An 11,565-nucleotide genomic window follows, 5' to 3' on the forward strand; every position below is an offset into this window, starting at 1 on the left:
GTCGGGGGCGACGCCATTAGCCTCTCACGAAAAAATTGTTAACATTACCTTTTGTTTTTCCTAGCTCTGCTGATAGCCTTGAGAGGCTATTTCAGCTTCTCCTTTACGTGTAGTAGAGTTTACGGGGCTCAAACCGGAGTGTTGCTAACACAGGCCCTAGCAAGAGCGCATTTCCTTCTATTATATAATACAAACAAAAAAATTGTTATTGATGTTGACTTTTTGAGAATGTGCATCTTTGTAAGTTTGTATCCGATAAGCAAATAGTAAGTGGAACTAAACGGAGATTATTTTTAACTTCATCCAGTTTTGTTTAGCAGTAATAAAGGAAGCCTGCCTGGTCGCAGAATTTTAAAATTACTTGAGGAATATAAAAATAACTATAATAACTGGGGACACGTCAGTACAGTCATCCGACCTCAAAATATGTAGGATTCCCGGTAGCATGGGAACCAGATACTGATATAAATACTTATATACGTTTAAATAGATACATATATAAGCCTTAATTGCCTGATCACCCAGTCGGTCAGCGAACAAAACGATGTCACAAACCATTAAACTAATTATATTGTGAGAACCTCAAACAAAGTCTTTTTAAGAATCGACAGAAGCGTCATGAATATTATCACAAAATACTGTATAATCTATAGTGATAAAATTCATAGTAATGGTATGTACATTTGAAATGTGAAACAGAGGGCTCGTGCGAGATAAAGACTAGTTTTTTAGTAGTGATAATGTCTTATAAATCGATGAACACCGGCTGCACGCACGAAAAAGTGTCACGTTCCGCCTGAGCTTGAGCGTGCGAGCGAGAGCGCGGAACAAGCATGGAGAGGCACGAACGGCCCAAGCGTTGGCTTGTGACACATTTATCACCCTTTTCTCGTGACGTCATAGCTAGCAGTTCAAATAGTTCTCCTACTGACTTTATCGTGTTAAACCCTCGTCTGTAAACCGACTCTATAGACAACCATTTTTTTTTTAAATGAATTTATCTTATTGAACTGTTGGAATAACACATTCAGGTGCAAACACGGTGTCACGTTATCTGTCTGCGAACGATTCCGGATACGCGGCGCTGTTCTCGAGCGACTCGTGGCCGGCGCTGTGCGAGCGCGCCGCCGAGATGTCGCCCCCGGACATCACCGAGATGTCTTCCAGGATCGCCAGGTACACAACGAAATGACGTTTGAGATGTCGCACTAACTGAAAAACTTTGTCGGTTATTACAGTAATTTAATTACTAAGTACTAAGTAATTTAATTAGTAATTATGTGATTCGATTATTTAAAATTTAGGTTCATAGTTGACATAGGCTGAAATTTCGATTGCACTAAAGTTCACTATACCAATTACAATTAACCTCATAGCCGGAAGATTTGATGGCGTCGCGCTCAGAAAAATGACATTGAGTTTTTTACCCTACCTATTCGCTAGAAGCCTAAGGGTCTATTCCAGGTACGCTGTAGCTGGTAGGTGAGCTCACGGGGCTCAACCAAATAGTGTTTGCCAACACTGAATCTCACTTATCGGAATCGCGACCCATTAAGAAACTCCGTGGCTTAATATTGAGCCATTCGGGCATACAACACTGGGAATTTTTGTAAAAAAATAATATACCACTACTTCAGTAAATTATAAGCTAATTGAAAATAAATGTGAAACAATTGGAAAACATATTTTATGTATATTATTAATTTTCTTGTAATTTATTTCGAAGACTTCTAAAAATTTAATTTGACAGGTATCTAAACAGCATCGGTCCAGTCGTTAATATACCCATAGGTGAGGCTATGGTTGCCTACAGAGATAAATCAGGAGACGAGGACGCTAGTCAAACGTTCGTTCCGTTCATAGCAGTAAGTTATACATCTTCTCTACTGTACTTGTTTATTATAAACTATTAGGTTACTACCGCTAGCTACTTTACCATCTTTAAAAAACTATTTAAGTATATCTAGTCTCAACGAGAAATAAATTTAAATAAAGGGCTGGCAACCTTAAGTACAAGGATGTGTGTATTTCAGACATTTTGGCGGGAACGCGAGGTGTAAAGTTGTGTGATTTGTTTTATTTTGTCTATTTAGTTTTTCTTCAGGTTTAAATGTGTAATAACGGTGTATTAACTGTTTAATATCTGTGAAAGTGCACAAATATGATTAAAATTACCTAGTCATCTTCATTTCATTTTACTCCATATTATCATTTTTCATAAAAAATAAGGAAATAAATTTAAATAAGACATGACCTAAAGGTCTTAGTTACCAGGTCATAAAATCGCTTTAAAAAAATATGTGTATTTCGTCAGGAGGTGCGAATAGGTTGCAGCGAGGGTGGCGTGTCGTCCCTGGAGCTGGAGGAGGGCGGGTCTCCCCCCGCTCGGCCCTCGCCCCCCGGCACGCCCGCCCCGCACGTCGACCTCGCTCCCGCCCTGCACCGCGCCGAGCCGCTCGACATACAGCTCGACTACTGGCTGGTAAATATTCATTTCACTCAAATTCAAAAGCTTAATATTTCAATTACAACCTACATGTAGCAAACCAGTGGTTCGTTCATTATCTTCTTCTTCGTTGCTTTCTTCATTGCTGAAAATCGTGTCCCTGAAACTTGACCGTGGCCTGTCTCGTGAGCTGTTTCCATCTCATCATATGTGGTATAAAATCTATCAAATTGAATTGCCCAAGTTCTGAGAACATTAGCTCATGCGGTTCGACATTGAAGGCTACGTTGTGCACTCTTATAATGACACTAGCGGTACCCGTCCGCTTCGCTGGGCATTTAAAATTAACATTATTATTTCCTACCCCCACAAATATTCTCATCATGAACCCCCCTGCAACTGGTGTAAGAAGTCCAGCACTCATATAAATATTAGCCTATCCATTAAGTAGGTACATATATTTTCTTCATGGATACCAAGTTTCAAGTCAATCGGATGCATGGTTCAGTAGTTATAACGGAACATCCGTAAAAACCACTGTAGATTTATATATTAGTATAGATAAAATTGCGTACTTTTGTAGTAATAATTTTAATATTAAGTACTGAGCGAAGAAAATTACATAAATTACAATAAAGAACTGCCAAAGATATCCCAGTTGTAGAGTGTACTGTTACTTCGCTCTGATGGGTGTTATTAATTTTGTTATTTATGCCGAAAAACAGTCCGATCGAATAGTGGAACTGACACTGACACGTGTGATGCACATGGGCTGCGGTAACCACGTAACTTTAGCTGGGTCTTTAGCTGTTGGTTCACTCACCTTTGTAATAAATAAGTAAACAACGAGCCAATTAGTAGATCCTTAGTTACATTTTGTCCACCAGGACAAAATCCATTGACTTCTGTTCCGATTTCAATTTGACCAGGTACCAGGTCGGCAGCAAGAAGGAACAGACAGTAAGGTGACAGTGAAGGCGTCGTTCAGAGCCCTTCACGTAACTCGTCAAAATGCACACCTCTGCATCACCTACCTTACTAAGGAGAAGAAACAGAAAAGTAAGACCCTCATTATTCTAATTTAAAAACATTAATAACGTTTTCGTTTTCTTTACTATGTAGTTCTTAATTGTTTGTAACACTGATATATAAATAAACTATTATAGTAATGCGACTTGGCAAGAAAAAAGAGAAAGGGGGCGAACAAGAAGTGGGACGCACCCAGACAGTGGACGGTGTGGCCAGACTCATCTGCTCCGCAAAGAGCTCGCACAATCAACCACTCAAAGGTACGTACCTACCTACCTACGTTTTTCAAAAAAAAAAGAAAAGGAAATGACATTATCGTTGCGTAAAAATAAGTTGCGTGTTTTTTTCTTTCTAAAAAAATCTGCTCATTTCATTGTATAGCGGAGACACCGAGTACTATTACAAGGATATAATTTTATTTCATTATAATATCATTTAACTTGCTTGAACTATACATTTTTAAAATCGACAAACGTTCGAGAAGTAATAATAGTAGAAAATTACATTTAAAAAGTATAAATGAATTAAGTCAAGCAAGAACTTGAGTTTAAAAAACTTATCTTTTGTTTCGTTTGACATCGGTGAATGAAATAGAGATACCATTTACATCGAATGTTGAGCGATCATATCGATATCATAGAACATGAATAATACTGATGAACAGCACTAATTTAGGTACTAACACATACTCGATATGTTTACGTATCGTTCTTATTCAACATTCACCTAACTTGACAGCAGTCAATTTTTTTATATTATTAATCATTTTGGTTTCAGTATTTATCGACGGAACAGAGTGGAATGGGGTTAAATTTTTCCAACTGTCGACACAGTGGCAGACGCACGTCAAGACCTTCCCCGTGGCGACCTGCGGAGCTCCCCTCGCCCCTCCAGAGACCTAAGGGCGCGTTGATCTTTTATCGGTATTTCTCGCTTTTGCTTCAAAGGGGCCGATGTCGCTCGATCGTCAAACGTTGGTTGGCAGGTTTGACGGTACGTAGTCTCGCAACGGTCCACCTCCGGATGCATTCCGGTCGAATCAGGGCTCTAAATAAAGTCGAACTGTATTAGGCTTGTCGATATTTATCATTACAATGACTTGCTACATAATTGTATTATCATTTCAATATCGATATTTATTAAATTGTCGAGCTGCCATTGTATTGTAGGAGCGTAGTGGTGTAGCTTTTGTTGTGTAGCTTGGGTTATATCGACAACGTCGCGGGGCTACTATTAAATGTTGAAACATTTATTTGAAAATTAAATTTGTTATTTTATCAAATAATATTATTTACATTAACTGTCATAACAATGAGTTGCAGTTATGTGTGATGTTTAATAAATTTTATATCAATATGGTAATATGTAATTATTATCGACTGTGTAAACGCATGCTACGCAGTTTTTATACGCTATATATTATTCAAGTTACATAATAAAGGCTCAATAACCACAATAACTATTTCGTTATAGTCATTAAATGTTAGTATTAAATTTTAATGTAATCGTAGATGTTTGTGTACTCGGTGTATATCGATGAATAATGGTTCGTGACATTTCCAACAATATATTATGTAGTATAGTATAGTATCGGCGCATGGAGAAACGTATTGTTTCGATAAGTTTCGACACATATCAAGTGTGTAAAAGAGCGGAGGAAAATGTATTTTTTTTTGTATTGTCTGTGATTCATGAATGTGTTTTAATTCTTTTATAACGGAAGAGAGACGTCGTGGTGCATTCATGTTTTTATTTTACATAGCAGCTAAGGTAGGGCGTTTTTAATTTTATACGTCAACTCTAGATTTTGCATTGTTGAGATTATACAATATCTTCCTAATTGTTTTTTTTTTATCGCTTAGAATTTTTTAGATATTACATACTTTAAAAATTCCGAGCCATTTCGTGAATTTATATACATTCGATTAGCTACCGTGTTACTATTTCTAAAAATAATATCCAGCAATGTAGATTAACTTTTAATTATTCGATTTCTAATGTAGCTCATGTATGTACTAAGAATAAAGTACAAATACCATTTGGAATAAATACAACAATCTCCGTAGGCTTAGAGAAAAAACTAAATAAAAAATCACTATTTTACTTTGATACTTTGGATTACTAAAAATAGAGTCATACAACATATATTGATAAAGAATTGAACTGTATACATAACACCAATTCACTTACACTAAATAAACATGAGTGTTAAATAAAGACTAGTTACTTTCTTGAACATACCGTAATGAATAAACAGACTGTTCTGAATCAATAATATTGCTGTAGACAAGTTAGGTGAATATTGAATAAGAATGATATGTAGACATATCGAGTATGTGTTAGTACCTAAATTAGTGCTGTTCGTCAGTATTATTCATGTTCTATGATATCGATATGATCGCTCAACATTCGATGTAAATTGTATCTCTATTTCATTCACCGATGTCAAATCAACGTAAAAAAAGATAAGTTACTTAAACTCAAGTTCTTGTTTGAGTTAATTAATTTATGCTTTTTACATGTAATTTTCTATTATTATTTCTACATCGAATGTTTGTCGATTATAAAAATGTGTAGTTCAAGCAACAAAACAAAAAAGCACTTATCTGTGTGAGAGAAGGATAGAGCTTGATAACCAACAGATAAGACAGAAGTTTTAATACGCTTTGGGCAATAAATAATTTAAGCTTCGGTGTGAAAAGCTTAAATGTAATAATTGATTACGCTGGTAGAATAAGATTTTAGTGTAAGTCTTTTCACAATTTTAGATGCCGTCTGAATTTATCGATACGACACAGTCATTTGGAATGCCAATTAGTATTTTTTATTTGTTAGGTAAGACGGTCAGCTGTTATGGAAGCTCATAGATGATTAGAACATGATTATTGTCGATGCAGGATCCTTTACATTGTAATAACCATTTTCCCGTCTTTCACAGCGCACCATAGGTTTCGCGACCGGAATAGAAATAGCAGGTTGGTGGTGTCGACCTGTGCAGGCTCACTTAAAACACCCCCATATCAAAAATGAAACTGATGTAATCTGCTATCTCTTTCTCTCCCAATGATTAAGTGTAAAAAACTATGTGCGAATTTTATCAATTCAGAACACGTCCGGTGCATTCGTATGAAGCGATGCACCGGTGTTCGAATCCCGCAGGCGGGTACCAATTTTTCTAATGAAATACATACTCAACAAATGTTCACGATTGACTTCCACAGTGAAGGAATAACATCGTGTAATAAAAATCAAACCAGCAAAATTATAATTTGCGTAATCACTGGCGGTAGGACCTCTTGGGAGTCCGCACGGGTAGGTACCACCACCCCGCCTGTTTCCGCCGTGGAAAATTATTCATAAACTAAGCTCTTTCAAATTTGTAATTTTTTCTTTAAAACTTTCTATCGTCTAGTGACATCTACTGTCTACCGACATTAATTATTGTTTTTGTTTTCTGTCGTATCGAAAAAAATCAGTTGGAAAATTAATGCATGAAATATATCCGTTGTATCTTATGTAGGCATTTGCCTACTTTATACCTATTACCGTGTCATAACCAATGTATTAATAATTAATAATAGCATGCCAGAAAACGTTATTAATTTTTTTCTGTTTATTTAAAATGGGGAAGTTATTGATTTAATTAAACAAACCTCGTTTCATAAAAGGGAATCGATAACTTGATTTAATTTCTAAAATGCTATAATTTATTGAGAGTATAAGAATGTGTTTTTGGTTTGATCAAAAATTAACGTTCCCAGGAGTGATCTCAATGCTGCCGAATACTAAGACAGCTTTTATTTCGTTCTCTAAAAGTCTTGGTTTTATTAATTTAACTTGTATTAATGAAATCATCACAAATCGCCCACTATGATGGCTAATTATTTTAATTCCTTTAAATGTATTAAGTTATAAAATTAGTACAAAGTATCTAAAATAATTATAATGTGTAATCATTTTAAAAGCAATGCAAAAAAGACTGCAATATTTTGTAAATTTTTGGCAATGTTTAAATTCATTACAGAGCTCACTTGTCTGTCTATGAATTATATTTCTTTTCTTCTCTTTGAGTGATGTGATGAGATTAAATTTTATTCTGGTTTGCAAGTATGATTTGTATTTATTGTACAAATAAAAAATTGCATTAAATAACATTATTTAATTTCAACATCTTTTGTAAAACAAACTCATTTCATTTGGACTTATTCATAATTTTATAATAGATCATATTGATTTCTTTAACAATTTTCTTAACCCTGACATTCCCTCTGGCCCATAGATTCAGCCTGTTAGCTTTCAGCATATTTTCTATTATTTTAGTTACATTATAAGAACATGAGTAAAGTTAAATCCATTTTTTATTTATACATTTACACAATTAACTGCTGTATACTTTGAGTCTATGTTTTAAGCTATGGTACCAATATACCCTAATTAATATAAACCATTATAAATGTTACTTATGACATACCTACTAAGTTGTTGATTAAATAAATTTCTCTTACTATATTTATAACTATGAGGGAAAGAGTCGTCAAATCCTATTTAACATTAAGCTAATACTGGAACCCACAGATACAACGATATGAATGCATTGAGATATTAAGCTGTCCTGTTCAAAGTTGTCTTGAACCTGAACAAGATCCAACACAATTGTCTTAGTCAGCTAATTAGGGTTTAATCCTTTAAACACTAAATATTGATTACAGAGACCGTCTTCTCCACCAATTCCGCCATCAGGTAGAACATATGTGGAACCATCAGTTCCCTTCTTTGGAGAAAATTCTTTTAGATTCTTATTACTGCTGTCTAAATCTGCTAATTTCCAAATGGCTAAATACTTAGACTTTCCATGTTTACATAATACATAAATATTGTTGGCATCTAATTCAAAAGATTCAGTAGGGTTATCAATAAGGATTCCACAGATGAGAGCCCAGTGTGCCGTGTGACCATTACGTAGACACGGTGAGTGATTGCAATCAGCATCATATCTGAATGTTCACATTAAGGGTTTTTTCAATTTATGTCTAAATAAGGTGAGCTAATGATGAGCTCATGAAGAGTAGAGATGTATATTTACAAAAAGGTTTATGGATATTTCATGTTTTTTGTTATTGCTTAGATGGGTGAATGAGCTCACAGCCCACCTGGTGTTAATTGGTTATCGGAGCCCGTAGACATCGACAACGTAAATGCGCCAACCACCTTGAGATATCAGCTCTAAGGTCTCAGTATAGTTACAACAGCTGCCCTGCCCGTCAAACCGAAACGCATTACTGCTTCACGGCAGAAATAGGCAGGGCGGTGGCACCTACCCGTGCGGACTCACAAATTAATGAAATATATTTCGACTTTTTCTTTAAGGTATAAAATATCACACACTTAAAAGGATACGGCACCAATATAATTGCACCATCCGTTAACAATTCAATTGTTTCACTGCTAAATAAGTTACCAATTTTCAATTCAAAGGTCACATTATTTATTCCAGCTAAATTGAATACTTCTTTAACTAATTTGACCATGTTCTTACAACTGCACATTTCACCATTGCCAGTGTAGCCTGATAATTTTGCAATATTCAACATTTCATTGGCAGTAACTTTTCTATCAACTAACATTGACAGTGCAACAAGTCCACATGTGGGCCCAACTTGAAGTACTGATTCAATGTATTTATATTTGTATTTGAAAGGTTCCTTCTCTAAGAATAAGTTATTCTTTGTACATGCTTCTCTCAATTCAGGATAGTGTGCAGCCCATTGGCAGGAATTAAAATGAACAAAAACATTATTTGTTGAAACTGTTTTTAAATCAGAGGATTTCACATTAACTAAGGAAGTTTGAGGATGAAGCGGTGGTGGTGGTGGTGGTGGTGCATGTGTAGATGGTGTTGTAGTAGTAGATGACATTATTACAAATGATACTAGCAAAATTTTGAAACTTGTTTTTTTATTTATTTAAAATAGATGTAACTTGTTCCTGAAATGAAAACAGTTGACACTTATAATTTTCATGTGTAAGTACAGGTAGGTAGTGGCTTGACTGTACCTCTGAAATTGTGGATGGGCCATGGTAACCACTCACCGTCAGGTGGGTCGTCTGCTAGTTTGCTTGGACAGTAAAAGAAATTGTTTCCTAATGTTAGTAAATACAAGGAGCCAATGTTCAGAACAAGGGAATTTTGAATAGCTATGTCTGGCTATCTGACTATTGTTACTAGAACATGTCAACATGATTTAAACATTTTTCCAATGCCATATCACGTTCAAAGGTAAGATGTGTTATAAATATTGGGAATTTGAATTAAAAATATATAAAAATATAAATTAAACGTATGTTATTTCACTTACATTATGTGAACTCTAGTTTTGCATAATTCTTTCGAAATTACATTATATAAGAGCCAATCTATACATACTATTTTATTACTATGTATGTCTATCCAGGTTTAATGATAAATTAAGTGTATTATCTATGAATTAATTATTAAACATAGATAATACATTCAACATAAAGGAAAATGTTAATTTAACAATATCGGCGCCTAATAATGCGCTGTAACATGGTGCGGGTGAGGGTGACAGTTTCAGTAACGTTTCGTTTCAATCTTAAAATAAAAAATTAAGCAAAGTGCTATGCGTATAACGTAACGCCATAGACGTATACAGTGATGGGATGTACTGCTACGACGGATAGTCGATATTTTTAATAATAAAAAACGTATATTGTGCGTAGATCAAATTTAATTTTTAAAAAGTCTATAATTTTGATAATTTTATATATGGTCAACGAAAATATTTTTAATAACAAGATTATACAGGTTACTTATATATTTAATTTAAATACTATCTATCAAACATAATATTATAAGTAGTTTTCAAATATCGCATAGGCCATAGTCGATAAAGGTTTAATCCCTAGAAACTACGCATTAGTATATCCGTGATGACGTAGTCATAAATATCAAATAAATAATATGTAATTTACTTTTTAAACAAATTTTCATAACACTATAGAGAACTACACCTGAGAGTATCGTCAGCGATAAAAATGAATTGCTAAACTTCACATCCCCAGTCATGTGGTACAGACAGATGTCAACGTCATTTATGCAACTGTCACCCGGACCCATAGACCTATATAGTAGGGTCACGACATATTGTTCTATACGTACAATTGCTTATATAAATAGCACCCATTTTGAAGGCACACACATAAACATATATCTATCTCGTTCTTACTCAGCACTTTAACTCGCAAGAAAACAATATAACAGTATTTCAGTGCGTACATAAAATGAAACATGAATATACGTAAATGTCTCCGTCTCCGTCTAATGAGGCCGAAAATCCGCCATGTTTTGCGCGCCAAATGTCATTGTCACGTCAGTTCGGCCGTCTGTTTTGGGTTGTACATTATTTATTGACTTTCATATCGATTTAATATGATTGCTTATATAAAATTTCTAATTTTATCATGCTTAAAACGTACATAAATAATAATTAAAACATATTTTATAGGATCTCAAGAAGGTCGATGCCCCAAAACTATTATCTATATATATTTAAATTCATTATGGAGCCCTCATCCGAAACATGGATTATACACTTAATAATATATTTGAATCCGAAATATCGGATACCATTTTTCGGTCGGAATCTATTCATCACGACACTAATCATAAATACCTCTTTAAAATATTATGTCATCAAAACATATTTAGACATTCTGTTTAGATATTTCGGGAAAAAGGCTATCGACAAAATCTCTTCGGAACTATTTAAATAAAATAGTTTTATTCCGCAGTGAGTAAAACACTATTGTAAATTCGTTAAATATTTATTAATTAAGTGATTTTAGAGAGGAAGTCACAAGGAATAACTTTGTAATTTCATTAACGAATAAATGTTCTGTAGGTGTTTTTTGTTATCAGGCGGTCCCTTGATAAGTTTAAAATTTGAATCACTCTCAAGTGAGAGTGATTCAAATGGTGCGGTGCACCTTCCTTGAGGTGCACTGCGGTAGTCTGTTGCGGACTTTAGAGTCAGCAAAACAATTAAAATAGATTGTAATAGTCTAAGAAA

The 11,565-nt window shown here is 34.6% G+C and overlaps 2 protein-coding genes across 6 annotated transcripts in view; one reads left to right on the forward strand and one right to left on the reverse strand.

The window, feature by feature from the left end:
• Positions 1 to 7,627, forward strand: part of LOC101741609 (phosphofurin acidic cluster sorting protein 1) — a 115,788-nt gene extending 108,161 nt beyond the window's left edge. For all 5 annotated transcript variants that reach the window (XM_038020384.2, XM_038020383.2, XM_038020386.2 and 2 more), the window contains 6 exons: positions 1,032 to 1,176; positions 1,751 to 1,865; positions 2,315 to 2,482; positions 3,376 to 3,505; positions 3,613 to 3,735; positions 4,253 to 7,627. In XM_038020384.2, coding sequence (XP_037876312.1) covers positions 1,032 to 1,176; positions 1,751 to 1,865; positions 2,315 to 2,482; positions 3,376 to 3,505; positions 3,613 to 3,735; positions 4,253 to 4,377 — 806 coding nt within the window. In that variant the 3' untranslated portion in view covers positions 4,378 to 7,627. The remainder of the gene's footprint in view (positions 1 to 1,031; positions 1,177 to 1,750; positions 1,866 to 2,314; positions 2,483 to 3,375; positions 3,506 to 3,612; positions 3,736 to 4,252) is intronic.
• LOC101742475 (actin maturation protease) lies at positions 7,620 to 10,096 on the reverse strand. Its single transcript, XM_004921762.4, has 3 exons — positions 9,832 to 10,096; positions 8,873 to 9,460; positions 7,620 to 8,469 (listed from the first exon to the last, which is right to left on the reverse strand). Exons 2-3 carry the CDS (start codon positions 9,388 to 9,390, stop codon positions 8,142 to 8,144), a joined length of 846 nt encoding a protein of 281 aa, XP_004921819.1. The 5' UTR covers positions 9,391 to 9,460; positions 9,832 to 10,096; the 3' UTR covers positions 7,620 to 8,141.
• Positions 10,097 to 11,565: the final 1,469 nt, after the last annotated feature.

This window comes from Bombyx mori, chromosome 25 (genome assembly GCF_030269925.1).
Source record: "Bombyx mori chromosome 25, ASM3026992v2".
NCBI lineage: Eukaryota > Metazoa > Arthropoda > Insecta > Lepidoptera > Bombycidae > Bombyx > Bombyx mori.